At 57.3% G+C, this 25,528-nt stretch overlaps 1 protein-coding gene across 2 annotated transcripts in view; it reads left to right on the forward strand.

The window, feature by feature from the left end:
• Window positions 1-5,460: 5,460 nt before the first annotated feature.
• CNTN2 (contactin 2) overlaps window positions 5,461-25,528 on the forward strand; it is a 33,294-nt gene continuing 13,226 nt past the window's right edge. For both annotated transcript variants that reach the window (XR_011560699.1, XM_070767803.1), the window contains exons 1-10: window positions 5,461-5,671; window positions 14,339-14,491; window positions 20,027-20,171; window positions 20,252-20,427; window positions 20,583-20,678; window positions 21,046-21,255; window positions 21,532-21,631; window positions 23,139-23,314; window positions 23,591-23,727; window positions 24,175-24,304. Coding sequence is in view for 1 of the 2 variants with exons in the window: in XM_070767803.1 (XP_070623904.1) it covers window positions 14,422-14,491; window positions 20,027-20,171; window positions 20,252-20,427; window positions 20,583-20,678; window positions 21,046-21,255; window positions 21,532-21,631; window positions 23,139-23,314; window positions 23,591-23,727; window positions 24,175-24,304 (1,240 nt within the window). In the remaining variant the exon portion in view is untranslated. The remainder of the gene's footprint in view (window positions 5,672-14,338; window positions 14,492-20,026; window positions 20,172-20,251; window positions 20,428-20,582; window positions 20,679-21,045; window positions 21,256-21,531; window positions 21,632-23,138; window positions 23,315-23,590; window positions 23,728-24,174; window positions 24,305-25,528) is intronic.

Here is a 25,528-nt window from a genome sequence, read left to right on the forward strand (position 1 = left end):
AAAAAGGAGATTCACCAGGAGGTTATCAGATGGATCGCAGAATCAGAGGAGGCTACAGAAAGTGACTCAGAAATGGGTAGAAACAGAGGGAGGCTAGGTGGCAGAGGCAGCAAGGTCACATCTCAGGACAGCCTGCTCAGGACACCGTCACGAGCATCACTCACACTGGATGCTCCCTGCACGGGTGACAGAGCCGTGAGGGTCCCGCCGCCTCCTCTGCTGCAGTCCAACATGTGTGCCTCCCTCCTCTGACCCACACATCCCTCTGAGGCAGAGCATCTCACCTCTATTTTGCAGAAGAGGAAATTGAGGCTCAGAGAAGCCTAAGGTCACCAGACAATCAATACAGTGAGTGGGACTGGAATCAATAGCTGTCAGACGCCAAAGCCCATAGCCTTCCACTCTGTTCCGCACTGTCTCCTTCGAGGGGTACCACCCACCATTCTTATATAAGTGCAGCTCCCTGGATAGTGCTTCGTAGCAGCCCTGAAATTCTAATGTACTCGCTTTTTTTTTTTTTTTTTGTGCTCGCTTTTTTTGACTGCGTCTTTGGGGTATGTTTTTGGCCCTGACAGATTGTAGCAGGGAATATAAAGACAGCAAAGTCGGCACAAGAAGACCGAGCAAAGAGAGGGTCTGCACCCTGACATGGGTGGATTGAAGCTGCTTCCAGCAGATGACATCTCAGCCATCCGGGGATGCCAGACAGCAGGGCCTGGCCTGAGGCTCAGGGAGGCCTGCAGAATCTGGTCAAGGACCCGTGTCCTCACCTGCCCCCCCGGCTCCCATGTGCCCAGGCTGCGCGTTAGCCACACAGGGCGGGCTTCGTAAAGAGCACTCAGAGGCCGCTGCCCGGCAGCCCTGCCCCATCCAGGGCCGTGCTTTGAGGAGGAGGCCATCTTTGGTGGGGGAGTCTTCTGGCAAAGTCAAAACATGACCCTGCATGTCCTGGAGAGGCAGAGGGCAGAGCCCCAGACGGGGAACCCCAGCGCCCAATCCCAGCCCAGCTTCATCTCCACCGTTCCGGGACCTTGGGACAGCCTCTGGGCTTCGGTTTCCCCATGGCTCCGTCCTTTGTTGGCTGCCCCTGCCCTCCCACCCTCCACCTCCCACACTGGCCAAATTGTGCATAAAAAAAGATCTCAGAGTTCTTTGAGCTCTTTGGAGAGACCGCATAAATGCAAGGCATTATTAGCATCATTACTATTAAATATTAATAATGACATTAGCATTGTCCATTATAAGCCTGAAAAGAAGCTCCGAGAGCCCTGTGTTGAAATGGCTAAGAGAATAATTAGGCCCCTCTGGGCTGCAGGCCCCTTCAGGCCCTCACACAAAATTAGGAAGGCAAATGTGGGTGGGGTACTGAGATTTCCCTTCCAGCCCCCTGCTTAGTTCAACTTGGCTCCTCCCGGACCCACATGAATCATGCTCTTTCCAGTCCCCAGCAACCCATGCCAGAAACGGGTCCCCCACCTCTACACTGTTTATTCCAGGTCAGGAGGCACCCCCAACCCATCCACCAAAACCTTTGCCCTCCTCCTAGCTCCCGCTTTCCCCCATCTGAACTGTCAGAGCAGTCATTCTCCGCCATTTATTCACCAGTCAACAGATAGTTATTTGAGTCTCTGCTAGGCATCAGTCACTAGGTTAAGCTGGGGGTGGGGGTGTGGGAAACATGGGCATGAATGAGAAAATCTCTGCCTTCAGAGACTGCATGGTCAAGGGAATCATCACCAGTATTTTGCATGGCACTTCATACAAACTTGACTTCATCTCTTCCCCGGTGGCTCAGACGGTAAAGGGTCTGCCTCCAATGCCTACAATGTGGGAGACCTGGGTTTGATCCCTGGGTCGGGAAGATCCCCTGGAGAAGGAAATAGCAACCCACTCCAGTATTCTTGCCTGGAAAATCCCATGGACGGTGGAACCTGGTAGGCTACAGTCCATGGGGTGGCAAAGAGTTGGACACGACTGAGCGACTTCACTTTCATACAAACAGTGCCTATAAAAGTCATATTTTAATCTACTTGTCCTTACACTATTCTAAGTTAGGAATAGGATTGTTTGCATTTTGGTGATGAGAACCTGGATTCTCAGAGAAATTAAGTGTCCGTCAGTGACCTGCCATTGTCCTCCAGCTGGGTCATCCAGAGCTGAGAGTCCAGCTCTCCTGAAGGTGAATCCAGAGTCACCCAATCCTTGAAGCAGAGAAGGGCTCAGCCTCATGGGTACACGCACTCATTACAGATGGGGAAGCTGAATCCTAAAAGGGCCCAAAGGGAAGTGTGAATGTTTACTGAGTACCTACCATGTGCTTAATTCAGCATTCACACCAGCTAGGCGAGGTTTGTGTCTTCATCCCTGTTTTTCAGATGGAGAACCTGGGACTCTGAGATTAGTGACTTGCCTGGGGCCACACAGGACTCTGTGGCAAGCTGGTCTGGTTTCAGAGCTTTGCCCAACCCACCTGGCCCTCTTCCTGGAGGCTGCGGATGGACCATCCGGCTCCCACATCCAGACTGCTTCCAGAAAGGTTACAAGCACACTAAAAACAGACCATATCCGGTGGCTCTTTAACCCTCCGCTGTTCTAGGTAGAGACCCGGCTCCAAAAACACACGAACACTCCTGGGAGTGCTAGAAAACTTCTGAAGCCTGAGACCAGAGGTGAAGAGCCTGGTTGCAGGAGGGGCTGGGAAAGGCCATGTGAGGCTCGGGACTAACACGGGAGGAGAGCCACACTGTCAGGGGCCTGCGTCCTGGCAGAGAGCTCCTCCCCACTGGTCCCCTGGGGCTGACCCGAGGCCCCTCCTTGACCACGGGAGATCCCCTGGTGGGCAGGGAGCAGGTGGTCTGAGCAGGGTTGAGTGGCCCTCAAGATGCCTCCTGGGAGCCCCCACTTGGGGTCACCACATTGTCCGGCAAACAGTGGCCATTTGATTAGCTGCCTGATCATCTTCAGCTCGCCTTCTCTGCCCGTCTGGAAGTCTGCGGAAACCCAAATTGGAGATGAGGTGTCCCGCTCTAGACAACAGGAAGACACACTGCTTAGCCCCAGAAAAAAGAAGTGCCCCTTGTAATCAACTGTGCTGAGGATTCTGGGATCTGACAGGCACCTGTCCCCTGCTCTGTCCACCCCAGAGGGGCCGGAGGCTGGGGGCTGGAGTACGTGGATACTGGAGTCCGACCAGCATTCTCCACTTCTCTTCTTGTTTACTCTGAGCAGGTTCTTCAATCTCTCTGAGCCTCATCTGTAGAGCGAGCATAATAATAATAACACATACCCCCTTGGGTGGACAATTCAGTTAAAGCACTTAGTACAGTTCCTGGCTCGTTGGAGACACTCAAGTTGTTGTTAATAATTTATACAATAATTAATAATAATATAAAATGCCGTTGCCATTATCAATCTAATGGACCCACAAGCAAAACTCAGCCTAGACCCCCAAAGGCTCAGCCCACTCTTTTGTCAGAAACAGAAGCACCTGAGGCAGTGAGGAGCCCCCAAGCCCCCCATATCCCTCCGAGATGAAACTTTGGGAGATACTGCCCCAAATCCAGTCCTGGGCTCAGTTAGCACCCTTGTTTGCACTTACTGTGGCTTCTGGAGCCCAGGGGCAGGGCAGGCAGGTTGCAGAGGGGTCTGAGAACATCTTAGAGCCCCTAGTCACCGGTATCATTGGGATGGGAACCGTGGCCTCCCCAAGGACCCACCCCCCACCACAAAGGCGGCAGCTGTCCTAAAACAGTCATAAAGACAGCAGTGTCAATCTAAAGCAATCCCTCTGCAAACATTTCCAGACCATTGGCCCCTGAGTCAGCCAATGCCCAGTCCGCCTCTCCCAGGGCAGCAGCTGAGCCAACCCCTCTTGGCAGCCGTTTCTGCTTGGAGAGAACTCGGGGCGCTCTCATCAGAGCCTTGGTTGACATGGGTGGGGTCAGAGGGCAGGGCTAACCTCAGAAGCTTGAGGCCAAGTGCCAGCCTCAGGAAGACAGACAGACAAGGACAGCGTGGGCAGAGGCAGAAGGAAGGACATCCCGAAAGGGACTTGCTCAGCAGCAGTCCAAGTTATCCAGGAGATGTGGCTCACAGAGCCTCCATCAAGAACGAGGAAGACTGTCCCCGAGCTGGGAAAGCTACATGCAGGGGCAGCGGAAGGCCCTGGAGGGGGGAGAGTGGATGGGACCCGGGCAGGCATTCTGGCCTCGGAGGCTGAGCTACAGGCCTCCCTCAGACCACACCTCCTCCTCCCTTTCCAGGTCCCTTCTCTGTCGATCCAGGCCCGTCCCAAGCCTCTGTGTCCCCCTCCACTCAAAAATACATGGAGCCACGCTCCAGGCTTGACAGGTATGTCCCCTGAAAGCTCTGATGGCCATGCTCCAGGCTTGACAGGTATGCCCCTTAAAGCTCTGATGTTGGCCTGCCCCCACCAGCTGCTTCAGCATCTGGACCGCTCACTGGTCCCGTCTGTGCGAGCTAGACAGCAGGTGGACCAGGGTCGGGGCACAGTGACAGCCTGCCGGGCCACGGCCGCCACAGACGGCTCGTCCCTCCTCCTCCAGGCCCCAGCCTCCCGGGGCACGCCTGCCCAGGACAGGAGCAGAGAGGGGGAGACGTGTCACTCACCAAGTGAGCACCTAGAATCTCAGAGCCGGCAGGGACCCTGGCCATCTTTAGCCCCTTCAGGTGATCGATGAGGCTCAGGAAGACAACGCACTCAGCCTAGAACATTCAGTCAAACTAGTTGGAGGGCCCAGACTGCCTGCAAAGACCCAGACTCTTAGCCTAGTGGGCTTTTCATGACAACACACTGCGGGTTGGTTGAAAGTGTGAGAAGTGGCTCAAGGTCTACTATATAATTTTAAAATATTTTGCCAATCAATGATATATGAGGTGATCCATTTGCATAAAATAATACTAATAACCCATGTAATTATTTACATTAAATTAATAAACCCGGAGGCATGTAATTTAAATCTGCTAAGGTACATTCACTATCTATTTTAAAATTTCCTCTAATGTTCGGTTATCTTGACCAAGAGCCCACCTTACTCTCATAAACAGGGGAAACAATAAAGACGATCAGAGGCAGCCCTCCACCCCACTCGGCCCGCACCTCGTTTCTAATTTGCAGCCCTTCCTCTAAGGGCTGCATGGAGTTTGCTGCCATGGGTCTCAGGGCTTGAGGACTAAGCCACTCTTTCGTGCTTCCTCAGCGCACCCTCTCCAGCCCTTCAGCTCGGCGCTGGGCAGGGAGGGCGGGGGCAGAGGCCAGGCGGCGCAGGAGCTGAGCCGCCCGAGCCTCACGGAAGACGCGCCCGGCCCTTAAACACGGGAAGCAAATGAGGTGAAGCTGGGCGGCTGGGGAAGGGAGGGGCCGGGGCGCGTCTCCAGGCTGAGACCGAGCCAGCCAGTGAGTGGCGCCGACGAGAGGGAGGAGCACATCTCGGTGCAGAGATGCTGCAGTGAACCGGCGGCACACACGCGCACACACACGCACACGCGCACACGCGCGCCCTCGCCCGCCGCTGCACCAGGACGGCAGCGAGCGCTGGGGCTGAGGGAGCGGAGCGGAGGAGGGCGGCCCGGGGCCGGCAGACCGGCTGGCTCGGCTCCCCGGCGTGAGCGGCGTCCCCCTTCCCCGGCCAACACCCTCCTTACATCCCAGGTAGGTGCCAGCCGCTTTTGTCTCCTCCAGCCCAGGGGCTTCCCGGGGCACCGCTGTGGGCAGGGGCTGGGCGCTCAGTTCCTTTGCGGGGGGCAGGGCACAGAGGCAGAGCAGAAACCCCAGCCGGCTGGCAGGGGCCCGTCTGACTTCTCGCCCCAGCCCCCCAGGGGCAGCCGGGATCGAGACCCCTTCCGCCCTGTCAACATAGGTGGCACCCTGCAGGGCCCTGGCAGGCCAGGCCTGGCCGGGAAGCTGAACCCCAAGAGTGTGTCCAGGAGCTCAAGCCACAGGCTGGCAGCAGTGACTGCCCCCAGAGTGGGCAGAGGCCACAGCCCTGCCCTGTGCCCCTGGCCCAGGGCTTGACTGTCCGTGAGTGAGGCCAGGCCCCCGTGCCCCGGCCTGCCGTGTCCCTGGATGGGAGCAAACCTGACTGGCCAGACGCGGCCTGCCCGTGCAGGGTGACCTCTTTATGAAGTCCTGCTTCTGTTAGACAGAGGGGAGGCTGCGGGAGGTAAAGGGAGACTGGAGCACAAGTTTAGGCAAAGGCCCGTCCAGGGGCCCGGACTTAGGGAGGAGAACCTGGGTCAAGTCACATCCCTTCCGCCCTGCCCACCCTCCCCGTCTCCTCGGGGCCCCCCATCCTCGCCGGTGGCAGTGAAGGAGGCACAGAAGTTTGACTTTCCAGCGGGGGAGGGGATGGGCCGGAAGGGGGAGGGGTGCCACCTCGGGGGTCTTGAAAGAGAAGGCAGTCCTGTCCCACCATGGGGTTCCCCAAGCCAGAGGCGGGGGGCGCAGCCATCACCTCCTCCAGGAGGGGTCCCCACGTCTGGGGCGCGAGGAAGGAGGGGTAAGCTGAGACAGCGCCTGTGTGGAAGGAGAGCGTTCGCACGGGGACAAAGCCACAGACCGGTGGGGGCTGAGCCTGAGTCCTGGGGGAAAAGCTGTCAGTCAAGGTTGTTTAGAGGTTCTGGAGCTGGGAGTGCCCATGGCCCCTGCCCCGGAGAACCTGGACTTGCTCGCCCCCGGGTTTCCTGCTCCTAACTTCCCCCTGCTTTACATCCAGCCCGCAGCGGGTCAGACTCCTTTCACCCTTGCCTTCCGGCCTGACCCCCAAAGCCCCAGCCTCCTTCCCCAGCCCAGCTGGCATCCTGTCCTTCTGCTCGAAGGGAGGCGGGAGGAGGAAGACCCCACGTTAGCCAGGGTGTCGCTGGTCTCATCAAATTCCCGGCGGCCGTCTGGGACTCATCTCCCAGCCTCCACGTCCCTGCTTCCCAGGGGCCCTCAGAGAGACCCGATGGGACCGAGGGCAGCGAGGGTGGGCCGGAGGTGGGGCGGAGACATGCCCGACCCTGGCCTTGGGAGCAGGGAGGTCCACGCCCCACCCGGGGCCCACCATCTAACCCTCTCCAGCCAGGCTGCAGGTCCCCTCGAGGACAGCTTTCACCCAAGGTCAGAGTTCTCTCTCCTTCCCCATGAGATCTACCAGGAGCCCCCAGCCATCAGGAGGGGGTTGAGGTGAGACAGACATGGAGGGGCCGCTGCGCCCACGGCAGCAAAGTCCCCTACGCCCCCTCTCCTTCTGGGCCCCCCCTGAGCGGCAGGGGACGCAGAAGCACACTGCCTGAGCAGAGGGGCCTCGCTTATTCCCCTCTTACTCCCCACCCAGTGTCTACACCCCCAAGCTCTCTCTGCAGGCTCCCTGCTGGTCAAATGCACCCCACACCGTCCCCCCCACCCAGGATTTCACTCCTTATGCAACTCCGCTCCAGCACCTTCTCTGCCAGCAGTTGTTTAAATAGACACGTGTGGGAAGGGCCTCTGAGGCAGTGCGCTCAGCAGGATGGTCTCTGACTGGCTGACCAGACTCGCTCCTCAGGAGCAGTACTAAGAAAGAGGTGCCCCCAAAGTGTCTATCAGGGAAGCTGCACCCTTTGAGAAGGCACAGTGCTCCCGACCCCCAGAGATGTCCTCAGCCAAATGTTTGTGAGAAAGCTTATCTCAGAAACCTAAGGTCAGAACCACAGGGTTGGATTCACAGGGAAAAAAAGAACTAGAGCAACAGATATGCCAATGAAGCAAGAGGGACTGAAGCTAGACTGCAGGAGCGACTTCCTCACCAGGACGATGAGCCATGAGGAGTTGGGGCAGCCTTCTTTCCCATGACTGTGTGAGGGGCGGGGACGTGGGGTCCGGGCCAAGCTGAGAGGCACTCTTGCCTGGAGTAGAAATTGGGCTGGATGACCCTGTAAATTTCTCCCAGTTCCAGGTCATCCTGCAATAAATACAGGCGGGAGTGACTCAGGAATCCATGGGCAGACAGGCATCCTTTTCTCTCCCTCTTCCATGCTGGCCACCTCTCACCCTTCTCGACCTCTCCAGTCTAGACCAAACCCCCTGGGGTTTTGCTAACTTGGAATATTCATGGAAGTTTTTGTGGGTTCCATGCCCTGATGGTAACCATCCTGGAGTGAAGAAGTCCTTCCATGGGTTTAATGAGTTCTCTTGCTATAAACTGAGCCCACGTTTCCTTGTTTACCCAAAGAGGGTGCAAACCACAGCTAAGGTGTGTGATGGTCTCACCCAAAACCGAGCACACTCCATCGCAGGACATGGGCCGACCCAAGGGCACCTCCGCTTCTTTATCTGATGACTCCCACCCCACACTCAGGGCACCCCACCTGGATGAAACCTGCTGGTCTCTTCCAGCCTGCATCCTCTCCATGTCTGCCCGCCTCTTAGACCAAAGGCTTCTCCACCCTGGGTCTGGCGGAAGGGTGGCCCTCGTGCAGCATAGCCCCACAGGTGTGATTAACCGGGGCCCTGGAGTGGACACTAGCCGAAGGGGAGGAGCAAGTTCAAACCCAGCCCGGCCAGGTTTGGTTCTGAACCAGCCTGTCCAGAAACGGGGAAATCTCCTCTCAGCAGATCCTCTCAGAGAAGAGGGGACATGCAAAATTGCTCCACTGATTTATTCCTGATTTGGATCTTCCAAACCAAGTTGGAACAATTGCTCCCACTCCTGATGTCGCAGAAAGGGGCCCTCCTCCAAAGCCCTCTCCTCTTCTGCCCCCAGACCCCACGCTTAGCAGGCAGGCAGGCAGGAACCATGGAGTCTGGGCGCTGCATGCCCCACCTCCAGGTCCCCTCAGAAGCCCGCAGAACTTGCCCCTTCTGTCCACTCCCCACTTTGCAGGGTCTCTTCAGTGGAGAGGGTGGGCACGGGAGGGAAAGACTCCAGGCCTCAGATCAAGGGCCGACTCCGCCAGACCAGGGCCCAACGCTTAGGCAGATCCGCGAGCCTGGGAGTCTCAGGTCTCCCCAGAGGGCACGGTTGTGCCAGGGCAGGGCCTCAGGGCACCAGCTGCAAATACAAAGAGCTTGCAGAGACCAGTAGGGCCCAGGAGGGAGGGAGCACCGGGAGCAGGCCAGGGCAGGACCGCGGCCAGCCTGCCCTGTCCCCAAGCAGTCCCTGTTCCCATGGGGACTGAGGGGTTTCCCCTCCCACCCAACACACCCGGGGACCTGCTCCAGCTCAGGACATCAGCCGCCCACCACTGAGGCCTCTCAGGCACAGTCCTCTACCTGCCAGCTCCCGCCCCACTGGGCACGCAGCCCCACGAGGCCACTGCAGACCCCATCCTCCCAGGGGCATGGAGATGGTTTAGACCTTTCTGGAAGATGGTGGTCACATCCCAGGACCCCTTCATAGGCAATTCCTTTCATAGCCAGAGTCCCCCTCCCATCTTAGACTCCACAGGCAGGAGGTGGGGTGGCTGATGAGAAGTACCTGCTCGGGGAAGCCCACGTGTGTGTCCGAGCCAGGTGCCCTCCTGCACGCACAGAGTCTGGGTGTGACCGTGTGCCCCTGTGTCCTCGTCTGCAACAGCATGCCTGTGGGTGCTTGCCGAGGCCCCCCACACCCGCAGGGGTGAAGGGGGAAGGCACCCGTCCAGGGAGACGGGGAGGGGGGAGTCTATCAGTGTTCCCGATACATGTGAGTGTGGCCCAAATGTTGTGACCGTGTGGAAGCCAGGCTCACAGCCAGGCGTGGTGTCTGTGGGCACACTTGTGTGTCCCTCGGTGTGCTGGTGCCCGCGCTTGAGACTGGTGAGGGTTCTCAGTGACAAGCTCTGATGTTTCTCAAGCACTTACTATGGGCCAGGAATGCTGCTGACCTCACAGGAGTCCCGGGAGGTGGGTACATCCCCATTCTGCAGACAGAGACTGAGGCTCAGAGTTCAGTAACATACAGTAACTGGGGTTATATCGGTTGGTTATCCTAAGGTTACACTGGCTAGTAAGCATGAGACCTGTCAACACCAGACCCCCCCCCCCCCCGCCACCGCCTTTAAGCAGTGTGCCGGGTGCGGGGAACCCAGGGTGCCCCTGTAATCCCTAGTGGCTTATAAGAAGTCACTGAGTCTCTGCCCTCAACTGGGCTCCTAACTCCTTTTCCTACCCCCATTCATCCCAAACCTGCTCAGATCTCCGTTGTCAGGGGAAAGGAGAGACAGATTCCAGGGCCGGGAACTCAGTACCCTAGGGGAAGCACTTGGTGGAGGGCATCTTTCATCTGCTGATTGGCCCTGAGCAGGGGTCCTCAGCCCGCAGACCCTGGGAGAGTCCAGCTCCCAGCCTCCCAATCCCCAGTGGTCTCCCAGATCCTTTGTCCCCCAGGCCCAGCAACTCAGCCAGCTCCCCTGAACCTCGAGCAGCTATAAACTCCTACGTTCTCTCAGGACGGGTCCCAAATAGTGGCAGCCTGTGCCCGCCTGTGCCAGCCTGTGCCTGCCCACCCCCGTGCCAGGGCAGCTGCCTGGGGCCAGCTCTGGGCCTGGCATAGCTCCACTCCAGCCCGAGCTCCATCCTGGGTGTTCTAGAGTGTGTCACAGGGCTGGTGTGGGAGATGACTGACCCTTGAGGCTTTCGAGCACATCCTCCGGTTGCATTCAGCTGGGCAGGGGCTCTGCAAGTGTGGTGGTGTTGTTCCTGCCCACCCCTAATGCTTAGCACAGTGCCTGGCACACGGTCTTAAATATACAGTGGGGACGGACACAAGACAAGGCTGCATGCCAGTGCCTCCTATCTCTGACCCAGGCTCTGTAGGGGGAGCGGGCGGAGGGAGGGTGTGTGTGTGGCGGCGGGCGGGGGGGGTGTTCACACAAGGCCTTGGCTCAGTGCACATCTGGTTGAGTTGATCAGTCGCCAGTGATCCCAGAGGACAACCCTAGACACGCCCGGTCCCAGCCCTTCCACACCCACGTCTCCTCTGGGGCCACAGGTCTCAGTCCCCAGGGATGCCCAGGGTGCTTGAACCTAGAGGTGACGGATTGAAGCCCGGATTAAATTGAAGGATGAGTAGAGGGATCGTGTTATTCATGATGTGTGATAATCACTTACAGTAAGAGAGATAACCAGGGCTTCCCTGGTGGCTCAGCGGTAAAGAATCCGCCTGCCAGTGCAAGAGATGCAGGTTCAATCCCTGGGCGAGGAAGATCTCCTGGAGAAGGAAATGGCAACCCACTCCAGTATTCTTGCCTGGAAAGTCCCATGGACAGAGGAGTTTGGCGGGCTATAGTCCTTGGGGTCTCAAAGAGTCAGACATGACTTAGCAACTGAAAGAACAGCAAGCAAAAGAGATGGCAGATACTTCTGACCACTGTCATGTGGAGGGGAATGATCCAGGGTGCAGATCACAGAGAAGCAAGGCAGGGCTGGGTCCTCACACCCTGTGCTGGGCGGAGACGTAAGACACACACACTCACACACACGCGGAGGCATATACACAAAGAACAGATACTCCCCCCATACACAGACACACAGATACATGCATACACACAGAGACAGAAGACCAGACCACACACATACACAGGGACATACGGAACACACAGATGCACACAGACATCACATGCATGCATACACACGCACACCCATCCACTCTCTCCAGCACTGCTGGTGGGCACAGCAGCCCCCTGCCCAAGTCTGCAGACCGGCCTCCGGTCCCTGTCCATCCATCTCTGCGCCGCTCGGGCAGCTCAGGATAAGGGAACGTCTCCCCGAGCCTGCACCCTCACCCTTGTGAGCTCTCAGGACTGGCAGACAGAGGGCAGGCGGCGAACGATGACTGAGCACCTTCTCTGGGCCAGACTCTGGATGGGGCACACTGCCAAAGAGACGTTTTCAAACCGTTCGGAACCGCGGGTCTCTTTGTGTAGAGGGAACCTGGGAGGAAAGTCCAGTGGATACAGCAAATGTAAGGGAGCTGCTCTGGCTGAAGTGGGAAGGGGTCTGCTGCCCCGTCCTCTCTCCGTGCCCCCGCCCCCACCGTCAGCCAAGGCAAGTCCAAACAGCCCGAGGACTGCCCCTGCGGGACGCTCCATACCTCACTGACCACTCCCAACCGCTCTGGGAAGGAAGTGCTATGGTCTCCACTTGGCAGATGAGGACACTGAGGTCCACCAGGGAGGAAGACTCGGCCAAGCTCACAACACTGTTAGGAGACGAAGCCAAGGTCACCGACTCCTGTCTGTGATTCCAAAGCCTGAGGTGGTTTCCAGTGCCCACTGGCTCCCTGTCATGAGAACAGCTTCCTGCATTTGTGACGCTCCAGGGTCCTGCTTCTAGATTCTCCCATGACTGAGCACCCTGCTGACCCTAGCAACCTGAGAGCCTGTGTGAGACTGTGTGTGTGTGAGGTAGTGTGTGTGAGAGTAGGAGGGTGCGTGTGTGTCTGTCTGCCCTGGGGTAACTCTTAAGCAGGACTGAAGCCTGGTCAGCCCACTGTGTGAGTGTGAGTGTGAGCGTCTGACACGACAGCTGTTCTCAGGCAGGTGAGCCTGTTCTGCACCAAGGGCCCTGGGGGAGTGTCCGACACGCTGGAAGCAACGAAACCTTGGGTCGAGGTCTGGAGCGGAAAGGGACAAGAATGGGGAGGGGCAAGCGGTGAGGTGGGTCTGGGCCTACCTGACGTGGGGAGAGGCACGATGCTGGAGTTGGGGCAGGGGAGGGGGTGCACCAGTGTAAACCCACCCCCCACAGAACACCCAGCTCCTCAGCCCACATCGTCCCTGAGCCCTGCGGCCGCTTCTCCCCCCAACCTTCCCAGCTGCTGGGAGGCTGCTGGGGAGGCAGGAAAAGGGTGGTGCTGGCCCATGCTGAGGCTGAAAGAGGTTTGGGAGCCCCTTCTTTGCGGGGAGTGGAGCCCACAGTGAGGCAGAGAGACCCTGAGCTTGCCTGGTCTGCAGGTCCTGCACGGGCCCCAGGCCTCCACTGCCCACCCCGATTCAAGCCAGCATTCCCAGGCCCTCGGTCACCCTGCACTCGGGGGCACCGCTGTCTCAGAGCTGGAGGACACACCAGAGCACCCGCTTTCCACAGGAGGACGCTGAAGCACAGAGCACGTGGGTTTTGGAGCAAGCTAGCAGCGGAGTCCCCAGCCAGGCTGTCTCCCTCAACCTTTGACCCTCTCCTGCTCTTAGCTTCCTGCAAAGCAGGTGGCGGGGCTGAGAGGTGGGACCTGCAGCCGTGAGACCTCTCCCTGCAGCCTGGGGGCCCCGCAACCCAGGCTCACTCTGACCACCGGAAGGAGGCCCCTGAGACACCACACTCCCCCAAACTGCACGGGTTTGCCTGGAGACGGGAGTAGGCGGCCCCGCTCCTGCTCCAGGTTGAGGCCCCCGCCTCTCAGACTGAGGGAAAGAGGCTCTGATTGCTATTGGTGTCCCCAGGGAGCACGTTTTCCAGGTCTTCAGGATTTAACCAAGTCTCTGTTCATCCCGACTTCCCTGGGTAGCTCGGGCGGTAAAGAATCTGCCTGTAAGGCAGGAGAACCATGTTCGATCCCTGGGTTGATCGAACCTGGTTCAATTGATCCCAGATTGGATCCCTGGGTCAATCCCTGGTTGATCCCTGGGTTAATCGAACCTGGTTGTATTGATACCAGGTTGTATCCCTGGATCGATCCATCTCTGGGTCATGAGGATACCCTGGAGAAGGGCAACTCGTCTTGGCAGGCAGGAAGTTTGTCTAGGAGCTGCGTTATCTCTTGCCCAGAGGCCTGTCGGGACCGCTAGTCCATCTGGTTGGGAGCCTTGCTAAGGGGGCCACAGTTATGGCTCCATCATGCACTGCACATAAGGGCGAGAGGGGAGGGCTGAACCAGTGAAACTCCTCCCCACTGCTAGAAAATAAGGCTGGTTCCTGGAGACTAGAGGCAGCTCACAGAGGCCCTCATTACCCTCCAACCCAGCCACTTGGGGAGCGGGACCGGGGAGAGTGGGCCTGAGAAGATGGAGCTGGTTCCCCACACCCGGGCTCAGGCCCCGGCCCCTCCAGCCCTCCAGGAGAGCTGTTCCTGGTGAACAGGCAGCGCCTTCTTGCCTCCCGATTAGTCACTGCCTTCACTTCCCGAGCAGCACCACCCAGCGGGCGGCAGGAGGAGGGGAGGGGGCCCGGGGCAGGGCCAGACCCTCAGGGGGCCAGCAGGAGGCACTCAGCCCGGGAAGAGCTGCTGGGCAATAGCCAGGCTCTTCCCCGGGGCCCTGGGGAGGGTGGGAGCGACTCCAGCCTCTCCTCGGGCTGATTGCAGAAGCGTTGCCGGCTGGTGTGCCCGGAGCCGGGAGGGGTGCTGCTCAGCTCCGAGGCCTCCCCATCCCTCTGTCCCCCCAGGTCCCTCTCAGCCTCCAGCCGGATGCTCCCTGTGCTGGGCTGAGGCTCGTCTCTGCTGCCCACCCCAACCTGGAGCGCCCACCATGGGGACACCCCTCGGGAGGAAAGCACACCTGCTGATGCTGTTAGCTGTGGCCCTAGTCTCCACGCCAGGTAAGAGGGCTTGTCCGGGCTCCGGAGGCAGCAGCGATGTGTCGGGATGTTAGGGATGACTAGAGAGAGAACTGGCTCTGCACTGCTGTAGCACTTCAGCGTGAGGCCATTTCCTTGAGGAATTTTCGTGTCTGTGGATTTTACTTTTCCTGAGATTAGGAGGAGAGGGGACGAGTCTTTGTCTCATTGTAGATGAAAGAAACGTGATCCAGAGAGGGTGAGTGGCTTGCCTTGGGTCACACAGCAAGACTACGGCACAGTCAGAGCTCCACATTAGTGCAGGGTTGTAGCCCTTAAGGCTGCAAGATGAAATTAAAAATTAGCTGCTTAACTGTCCTAGCCACACTTCAAGGCCTCGTGGCCGTATTGGACGGCACAGATTATAGAATATTTCCATCCTCACATAATGCTCTGTTGGATAGGACCGCTCTAGGGTCCCCTGACCACAAAACTCTGGGAGGGAGGGCTCCTCAGGGCAATGCTGAGCCCTGGCAAATGGACCAAATGTGGAACAGGGTCTGCGCAGAGATGAGGCAGAGCAGAGGGTGCCCAGGAAGCAGGCAGGAGAGGCCCAAGGCAAGGTTCTCAAGCCGGGGATCCCAGGTGGCGGGGCAGGCAGAAGGGGAAGGGGTGGGGCGGAGCAAGCCGCAGGCTCCGAGGCCGGGCTGGCAGAGCCAGAGCGTCTCCAGCAGCCTCTGCCACTCAAGTGCCTGCTGGGACCGCTGCTCGGTCTCTCCTCCCTGACCCCCAGCCTAGACCCACAGACATGTCCTTTCCCTTTAAAGATCGCCACGGGAGAAAGCGTGCCCATCGTCTGATGTCCTTCTGGAGCCCTAACCGCTTCAGACTCCACCTTCCCGCCCTGCGGTCCCCTGCAGGGCTGCACACCTTAAATTCCTCGTCTGGGCAGAGAGGGACCCCACTGGTATACTGTCAGATGTCCTCATGTTCTGACCGCCTCCCAGCCCTGCACCCAGGTCAGTGAGGCTGCTAGGAAGTAAGAGAGCCTCCCAGGCGCCCAGCCCTGGCCTAGCTCCTGGTGCCGGGGCTCCCAGGCCTGGAGGTGCTGCTGGGCTAGGTAGCCCAGGCTTCAGGGAGCAGGAGACATCTAGCCCAGAGAGAGCAGAGGAGGGGTGCCTGGGCTCCTCCACATTCCAGACCCTCAGGGGCAGCTCAGTCCTGGGCAAACAGCGTGGGCAGCCTCCGGAGTCCTTAGACCCTGAGAGGCAGGAAGGCCTGGGGAGGTGGGACCTGGTCGGCCCCCTGGCGGAGCGGCAGAGGGAAGAGTGGAGTGTCCCACAGCTGTTTGTCCCGGAAGGGGCCTCGGCTCTTAGCTGTCTCTGTGCACCCACCGTGGGGACACAGTGTTGGACTCCTGCGCCCCAGTGCAAAGCCGCGCGGTGCGGCTTCCCCTGCACGCTCCCAGCTCCCTCTCTGCTTCCTCCGCGAGGCCCCGAAGCCTGTGCATTGAGGAGCAGGGTTGTCAGGACAGGGAATCAGGAGAGAATCAGAGAGGTTGTCAAACAAGGAGAGCATGGAGGGGGCGGATTTGCCCGGGAGTCTGTGTGTGTGTGTGTGTGTATGTGTGTGTGTGTGTGCATGCGGACGTGGGTGGATGTGTGTGGAGCCTCATAGGGAGGCATGGGGTGAGTGAGTGTGTGCCTGTGGATGTTTGGGAGGGTGGAGATGTGAGTGGGTTATTGCATGGAGGACATACTGCATTTGAGGGGATGACAAACGTGTATAGAAGTCCTTACACACAGTGCAGTGGCTCGCAACTCTAACTGCCCTTCAGAACGTCCATGCAGCCCCTTTAAAATCTAGATTCTTTGGCCTCCCTCCTAGAGATGCTGATTCAGTACCTTCAGGACGGATCAGCACCTCTGACGCTGCTGTTGGGAAACAGGTCAAGGATCCTGAGCCCTGTGGCTGAGGACGTGGCTCTGGGGGAGGCTGGCCAGGGGCCACACCCCAGATCTGCTCCTTCTCGCTGTGTGATTTGGGGCCAGTTTTTTAACCTCTAAGTCTCAGTTTTCAGATTAGCCAAACAATAAAATGGGGGTACCTATCTTGTAAAGAGGTTACAAAAAAGAAATGTGGAGCATGATATTTGATAAAGAGTAAGCCCTCAAGAGATAGCATCTATTTTGTGATTATTAATGCCTGGATATTATGAACGCCCATTTTGTATATGTATACACATATACAAGTATATGTGGACATTTGTAGCCGTCTGTGCGTGGAACCTGATGTGTGTATAAACGTATATATCTGACTCCTGGAGTAGCTTAGAGAGTCATGTATGTATATAGTGGATGTCTGTGGGCACGTGAGGAAGTGAGCGTACATGACAGGTGTGGAAAGTGTGCATGTGTGGATGTTGGGGTGAGGGTGTGTATATGGCCTAGTGCAGGGGGTCAAGCTTGGGATCAAGTGTAGAAGGAAGCCAGTCTTGAAGCATCAGCGTGCCCCGGGCCCACTCAGCCACCCACCCCCACCGTGCAGACAGACTTCCTGGAAGCTGCGATTATGCAGGGCTGTTCCCAGCAGCCTGGCTGCCTCCCCAACCCGTCTGCACAGTCCCAGCTGGGGCAGGGGTGCCTCCCCTCCACCACCATCATTAACTCGGGATTAAGCTGGGCCATCTCTGAGGCCCGGGGCAGCCATGAGGGAGAGAGACGGCTGCGGGTGGGGGGAGGCAGGGTGCCGTTTCAGGAAGCCCTGCCTCCCCCTCCATTCTGAGAGCTGCTTAGCAGCTGCCATCATTCCCAGGGGTTTGGAACCGGGCCTCAGCTGTGGCACGGGGTCCACCCCCGCCCCTGGACTAAGGCTGACAGCTGGATGAACCAGGAGAGTAGGCGCTAATTAGTTAATGGGGACCCCACCCCACGACCCTCCAAGGAGGCTAAAATCAGCTTCACTGAGGGACAGGAGCCAACTAGGGGTGGCCTGGCTCCTGCCTGACACCACAAAGGCAAGGCATGCCCGGCCACCCGGTCAGCACATTGAGGCGGGTGTGGGACTGCCCTTTGCCTCACATCCCCCCACAGGGAGCCCGGACCCGCGCCTGGAAGAGCAAGGCATCTGCTCTGGGAGGGGCCAGGCAGAGAAACGCCCTTTGCATGCGGGATGCCCATCCGCTCAGCAAACCCAGGAACCCAAGGTCCAGACCTGTGTGTGCCCCAGGCTTGCCCTGTGACGATGGGCAAGCCGATCCCCTTTCTGGGCCTCTCTTTCTTGAATTGTCACACGGAAATTTTATAAAAATGCCCCAAAGCCACCTGTACAGCATCCACCCGCCCCGAGCCTTCCTTCCCCTAGTCCGCGCCCTGCGCCTCACTTGGGTCCAGGAGCAGGCACTGAGCGCACAGCCTGTGCCGGGCTGGCCCTGCTGTGGGCCTCGGGAGGGGCGTTCATCTTTCCATTTCCCAGGTGAGGAAGCTGAGGCCAAGGGCCCTGTGACAGCCCACAGAGGCCCGAGCCCCAGCACATTCCCTGGGGACGCACCCCAGAAGGAGCACAGGCCCAGGGCCACATGTCCTCTCCCTGCTGCTTGGCCTGTGGCTTCCAGGCGTCTCTCCAGGCCCCTCTCACACCCCACAGGCCAGCTCTCCCGTGAGTCCTCCAGCCACTTCCACTCCAAGGGTCCCTGCACGTGAACCTCAACCCCTTTCGCGGTCCTTGCCTCCTTGCACTGTCAGCTTTCTGCCTTCCTTCCTGGACCCCAGGCTCCGTGTGATGGAAGGAGTCACCGTGCTACTCAGTCCCTAGCCCAGCGCTAAGTATACAGCAGGTACTCAGTACCTGCGAGGGAAGGGTGATTGACTGAACTTGACGAGATGGAGTCTGCCTTGTGGTTTAGTCATTAAGTCATGTCCAACTCTTTGCAACTGCATGGACTGCAGCACGCCAGGCTTCCCTGTCCTCACCATCTCCTGGAGTTTGCTCAAACTCACGTCCATTGAGTTGGTGATGCCATCTCACCATCTCAATCTCTACTGACTCCTTCTCTTGCCTTCAGTCTTTCCCAGCATCAGGCTCTTTCCCCAAAAGTTGGCTCTTTGCATCAGATGGTCAAGTATTGGAGCTTCCAATGAATATTCAAGGTTGATTTCCTTTAGGATAAACTGGTTTGATCTTGCTGTCCAAAGGATTCTCAAGAGTCTTCTCCAGCTTCACAGTTTGAAAGCATCAATTCTTCGGCACTCAGCCATCTTTACGGTCCAACTCTCACATCCATACATGACTACTGGAAAAACCATAGCTTTGACTACACGGACCTTTGTCAGCAAAGTGACGTCTCTGCTTTTTAATACGCTGTCTAGGTTTGTCATGACTTGTCTTCCAAGGAGCAAGCATCTTTTAATTTCATGGCTGCAGTCCCTGTCTGCAGTGATTTTGGAGCCCAAGAAAATCAAGTCTGTCACTGTTTCCGTTGTTTCCCCATCTATTTGCCATGAAGCAATGGGACCGGATGCCATGATCTTAGTTTTTTGAAAGTTGAGGGTTTTTTTAAATTTAAATTTATTTATTTTAATTAGAGGCTAATTACTTTACAGTATTGTATTGGTTTTGCCATACATCAACATGAATCCGCCACGGGTGTACACGTATTCCCACATGAGTTTTAAGCCAGCTTTTTCACTCTCCTCTTTCACTCTCATCAAGAGGCTCTTTAGTTTCTCTTCACTTTCTGCCATGAGGGTGGTATCACCTGAATATCTGAAGTTGTTGATATTTATTTCTCCTGCCAATCTTTATCCCAGCTTGTGATTCATCTGGTGTTTTGTATGATGTACTCTGCATATGAGTTTAATAAGCAGGGTGACAATATACAGCCTTGACGTACCTTTCCCAATTTTGAACCATTGTTCCATGTCCTGTTCTAACTGTTGCTTCTTGACCTGTATACAAGTTTCTCAGGAGACAGGAAAGGTGGTCTGATATTCCCATCTCTTTAAGAATTTTCCAGTTTATTGTGATTCACACAGTCAAAGGCTTTCTCATAGTCAATGAGGCAGATGTTTTTGGAATTCTCTTGCTTTTTCTATGATCCAACAGATGTTGGCCTTTTGATCTCTGGTTCCTCTGCCTTTTCTAAATCCAGCTTTTACATCTGGAAGTTCTCAGTTCACGTACTGTTGAAACCTAGCTTGAAGAATTTTGAGCATTACTTTGCTAGCATATGAAATGAGTGCAATTGCATAGTAAGCTGAACATTCTTTGGCATTGTCTTTCTTTGGGATGTGAATGAAAAGTGACCTTTTCCAGTCTTGTGGCCACTGCTGAGTTTTCCAAATTTGTGGTCTGCCTAACCTATTGAAATTGAAATTTTAATTAGTTATAATTAAATAAAATTTAAAATGTGGTTACTCAGCTGCACCAGCCGTATTTCAGGGGCACAGTGGCCAGTGGCTACTGTACTGGACAGTTCAAAAAATGGAACCTTCCCATCACTGCAGAAAGTTCTATCGGAGACCAGGCTCCAGCTGGCCCCGAGGCCCTGAGACCTTTGGTGATGTCCCCTACCTGCAGCTTGGAGCTCGGCTTGGGGATCCCCAGCTACCTTTGGGCCTGTCTTTGAAGAGCAGCCCCTTGGCCTGCTATTCCCAGAGGAGTCCACAGAGGAGAAGGTGACGCTGGCATGCCGCGCGCGGGCCAGCCCTCCGGCCACCTATAGGTGAGGCCCCGCGGTGGTGCCGGGAGGCCCTGGGTGACGGCAGGCTGTCCTCACATCAGTCCCCCCCACCCCCACTGCAGGTGGAAGATGAACGGCACCGAGATGAAGCTGGAGCCAGGCTCCCGCCAGCAGCTGGTTGGAGGCAACCTGGTCATCATGAACCCCAGCAAGGCCCAGGATGCTGGCGTCTACCAGTGCCTGGCCTCCAACCCCGTGGGCACTGTCGTCAGCAGAGAGGCTGTCCTCCGCTTCGGCTGTGAGCCCCACGGGGGGCTGAGATGCTGGAGGGGTGGCAAAGAGGGTGCTGGGAGGTGTCCAGAAAGGGCGAGTGACTCCTGCCCCACGGAGGCTGACGGGGCAGGGCCCACAGGCTTGAAGGCCAGCGCCTGAGGGCCTGGTTTCCACCTCCAGTTCTGCAGGAATTCTCCAAGGAGGAGCGAGACCCAGTGAAGACCCACGAAGGCTGGGGGGTGATGCTGCCCTGTAACCCGCCCGCCCACTACCCAGGTGAGCCAGGCCCCGGGCGATGCGGGAGGGTACAGGAGGCGTCCGGCCACTCACAGGAGAGGGAGGAGTAAGCGGTGGTGAGGGGCCCTGGAGTGCTGATCCCTGGGTGCCCAGCTCCAGATGACTCTGTGCCCCCAGCACCCCAGACTGGGAGTGTCCGCCGACCACTGCAGGCTGTCTCCCCAGCAGACCGCACTCCCTGAGAGTGGGGCTAAAGATGCGACTTCCCTCTGGGTCTCCCCCCAGCCCCAGTTCAGGGCCCCGTGGCTCTCAGGACCAGGTCTACAGGTCCCCAGCACACAGCGGGGTCCCAGCAGAGCTGCTCCATTGACCAGCGGCCCAGGTCCCTCACATGCCCCCTTCACAGGCTTATCCTACCGCTGGCTCCTCAATGAGTTCCCCAACTTTATCCCGACGGACGGGCGGCACTTCGTGTCCCAGACCACAGGGAACCTGTACATCGCCCGGACCAACGCCTCAGACCTGGGCAACTACTCTTGCCTGGCCACCAGCCACATGGACTTCTCCACCAAGAGCGTCTTCAGCAAGTTTGCTCAGCTCAACCTGGCCGCAGAAGGTCAGGGTTGGTGCGCAGGGCCGGGGGGAGGGGGCTGAAGGCTCAAGGTCGGTGGGAATGCAGATTTTCCGTCTAAAGCTGTAAAGAGCAGCTCAGAGGGCACAGGGTCCAGGCCTGGACCCCAGGGCCCTCCTGCGGCCCAGCCTCAGAGCCTTGCCCCAGACGCCAATGGGAAAGGAAATCAAGAAACACAGGCTCTGAGCTGCGCTAAGGTCACAGGCATAGGAGCCCTGACCTAGAACATTTGTCTGATGTGCACACTTCCCCTCTCCGCAGACACCAGGCTTTTTGCTCCCAGCATCAAGGCCCGGTTCCCAGCAGAGACCTACGCGCTGGTGGGACAGCAGGTCACCCTGGAGTGCTTCGCCTTCGGGAAGTGAGTAGTGGGGAGGGAGGGCACAGCCCCTCCGAGCCCCCAGGGAGAGGGCAGGGCCAGCTCTCAGTCATCTTGGTGCCCCCGCAGGGTCTAGCAGAATACTGGGCCCTCAGTGGGCACTGAGTCTGTAAGTGAGGCATCGTACATGCCAGGGCCCCGACACATGTCGGCTCACTTGGTCTTCCCAGCCCATGACCGGCTCAGGCAGCTTATGTAGCACCCCAGGCTGGAGGCAGGTAACGTGGTGTGTGGACCCAAGCTGGCCTGCCTTATTCAAACCCCAGCTCTGTCACTTGCTGACACGGAGACCTTGGGTAAATCACTTAACCTCTCTGAGCCTCAGTTTCCCTATTTGTTCAGTTCAGTCCCTCAGTCATGTCCGACTCTTCGCAACCCCATGAACCGTAGCACGCCAGGCCTCCCTGTCCATCACCAACTCCCGGAGTCCACCCAAACCCATTTCCATTGAGTCAGTTATGCCATCTAGCCATCTCATCCTCTGTCATCCCCTTCTCCTCCTGCCCTCAATCTTTCCCAGCATCAGAGTCTTTTCAAATGAGTCATCTCTTCACATCAGGTGGCCAAAGTATTCAAATTTCAGCTTTACCATCAGTCCTTCCAATGAACACCCAGGACTGATCTCCTTTAGAATGGACTGGTTGGATCTCCTTGCAGTCCAAGGGACTCTCAAGAGTCTTCTCCAACACCACAGTTCAAAAGCATCAATTCTTCGGCGCTCAGCTTTCTTTATAATCCAGCTCTCACATTCCCTACTTGTACCTAGCGTTAATAATAGTACCTACCTCCTGGGGTTGTTATGAGGTTTGCATGAACTAATATACATACAGTGCTTAGAACGGTATCTGGCATTGAATAAGTATTCTATGGATGCTAACAGTTACCTTTTAAGATAGAAAGTTTATAACAGAAATCTTCCCCTCTGGGGAGAACTCACTGGACCAGTGCTAAGCTGCTAGCAGGTGCTGGATAAATGTCCACAGAATGAAAGAAAGAATGTGACTTGACCATTGGTCCTGTCCTCCCTCCTGTATCTCCTGGATTACCCAGGATGCCCCCTGCTTTGTGGAAGGTGATTGGGCTTCCAGAAAACCCATATTTAAAGCACATAAGAGTCACTGATTCCTCAGTCAATTTAGTACACAGATTACTAACAGCTAAATCCCCTTTGAAAAGTAGAGGCCAGGCCGCGCTGGGGAGAAGGGAGAGGGACCGGTAGAGACTCTGGTCTCAGGCCGCCGCTGAGGAGGTGGGGCCCAGGAGAGGCCGCTGCGGGGTCGGAGGAGGGCAAGCCAGCTTCGGGGTGCAGACCCCCGGCGCTCTGAGCCCCCGGGAGCAGCTTCTCCCTGCCGGTCTCTCCGTCTCTCCTAGACCCCCCTTCCCTTCCCTACCTGCCCAGCGTCCCAGGAGGGCCGGGTCGGGGTGAGGGGCCGGAGGCCCCGGGCGTCTGCCCAGCCCCACCCAGCCCTCTGGCTCTGTCTCCCCGCAGCCCCGTCCCCAGGATCAAATGGCGCAAAGTGGACGGCTCCCTGTCCCCGCAGTGGGCCACGGCCGAGCCCACCCTGCAGATCCCCAGCGTGGGCTTCGAGGACGAGGGCACCTACGAGTGTGAGGCGGAGAACACCAAGGGCCGCGACACCGTCCAGGGTCGCATCATCGTGCAGGGTACGGCCGGCCGGCACCCGCGGCCCCGCCTTCCCAGTCGGTCCCGAGAGGCAGCCCTTGAGCTGCAGAGCGCACGGAACGCGCTACGAAGATTTAAGTCACTAAAAGTTACTGGCAGAGGCGCCAAGTGCCAGTTTTCATGAACTGCTTCTCCCCACCGCCCGCCACCCCCACCCCCCTCCCGGAACCCTCTGCCCTCTGCCGTCCGACGGTCCGGGGACTTAGCCCCGAGGCCCTGCCCGGCTCCGCTGCAGACGCTCCCTTTGGTCTCCATAGCTCAGCCCGAGTGGCTCCGCGTGATCTCAGATCGGGAGGCTGACATCGGTTCCGATCTCCACTGGGCGTGCGCGGCCGCCGGCAAGCCCCGGCCGGCAGTGCGCTGGCTGCGGAACGGGGAGCCTCTGACCTCCCAGGTAAGGGACCTGGGCCGTCCGTCCCCCTGCCACCCAGCGCACTGCGCTCTGCTCCCTGGTCCCCTCCCCCACACCCCCGGGGGCCCTCTGGGCCAGTTAGGGTGCCGGAGGGTAGTTCTAGGTGCTTCTGTACATCCCAGAGCCACGTCCTCCTGGTCAGCTGGAGAGAATCCTGACTGGAGGGTCCCGGGACTTGGGTCCGGGCACACCTCAGCCACAAACGCACCGGTGGGCCTAAGTGGGTCCCTCAGCCCCCTGGCTTCCATGTGCCCACGTGCGTGAGGGCTGGGGAACCTCTGCAGCCTGGGATCCAGGACTGGGAGAGGACCGCACATGGGGGCTTTGTCCAGGCAGCGCCCTCTCCACTGAGCCCCCCGTGAGCACCCACGCGGGCACTGCAGGGGTCCTGATGCCCCTCCCCTGCCCGGGGCGGGCGTTTCTGCACAGGCCCGGGTAGAAGTGCTGGCCGGGGACTTGCGGTTCTCCAAGCTGAGCCTGGAGGACTCTGGCATGTACCAGTGCGTGGCGGAGAACAAGCACGGTACCATCTATGCCAGCGCCGAGCTGGCGGTGCAAGGTAAAGGGCCCAGGGAGAGAGGATGTCCCCAGGGACACCCGGGGGGGGGGGGGGGCGGGTATCCGGGGTCAGGAATTCTGAGCAGCAGCATGTCTACATTCACACACTCACCTGGCAGTTTTCCAACAGCTTCTAAGTAGAACTCAGAGATTGAAGACAGGAGCTGAGGCACTAGACAGAGAGCTCCCAGAGGACAGGGTCTCCGGCTTGACCCACATCTGAAAGTAAATGTCTACTGCTGTAAAAAAAAAAAAAGTGGCAAAAGTCACTAGAAACCAAATCAACTAGACTTGGGTTTAATGCAGCCCCTTTGCTTATGTGACCTTTGGCAAGTTATTAACCTCTTTGTGGCTCAGTTTCTTGATTAATAAAATCAAGAAATCATCATCCAGCCCTCATACAGGCTGTGGGGTTAAAGGAGATGATAGAGCTAAAGCACAGAGAACCTGCCCATCACATAACAGGTGCCTACAAATGTCAGCTGGTCCAGCAGCCTTAGTTGTGTGACTTGAGCTTGCCGTCTGTGTCCTCATCTGTAAATTGGACAGAATGGTACCTATCTCATCAAGTTGTAGTGAGGCTTAACTAAGACTCACTCATTCATTCAACCAGTATTTCTTCAACACCTCCTAAGAAGTCAGTATGAAAGATAAGGTCTCTGCCTTCAAGTATCTTACAATCCAGTGGAGAGGGACAAATAAACAGAAAATCAAATAATTTAAAAGGATAATTTCAGATAGTCATAAAAAATACAGTATAAAGTTTTCTTTTTCCCTGAATGGTGGGGGTAAGGTGGGCCAGTTAGAGGGAATGGTCAGGGAAGACCTCTCTAAGGAAGTCACATTTGGGATGTGAGTCAATCATGTGAGATCTGGGCATTTTGAAGCAAAATCCATGGTAAGTGCAAAGGTCCTGAGGCAGGAAAAACCATGGCATCTTCACGGGACAGAAAAGAAAAAGGAAAAATGGCCCAGGTGATTGGAGCACAGTGAGTGCAGGAAGGAGCAAAATGCAATCAGAGTGGAGATGGCTGTGTGAGCCCTTGGGAGGTGTTGGGCTTCATTCTAAGTGTCTGACTTGTGTGTTTAAAAAGATGTTCCTGGCAGCTGTGTGGAGAAGAGTGTAGAAAGAAAATGCAAAAACAGGAAGACCAAATAAGGGGCTCTCGGTAGTCCAGCGGAGATTTGGTGGTAGTTGAGGTTGTGGGGGGTGAGGAGAAGGGGC

The sequence above is a fragment of the Bos indicus genome, chromosome 16 (genome assembly GCF_029378745.1).
Source record: "Bos indicus isolate NIAB-ARS_2022 breed Sahiwal x Tharparkar chromosome 16, NIAB-ARS_B.indTharparkar_mat_pri_1.0, whole genome shotgun sequence".
Taxonomy (NCBI): Eukaryota; Metazoa; Chordata; class Mammalia; order Artiodactyla; family Bovidae; genus Bos; species Bos indicus.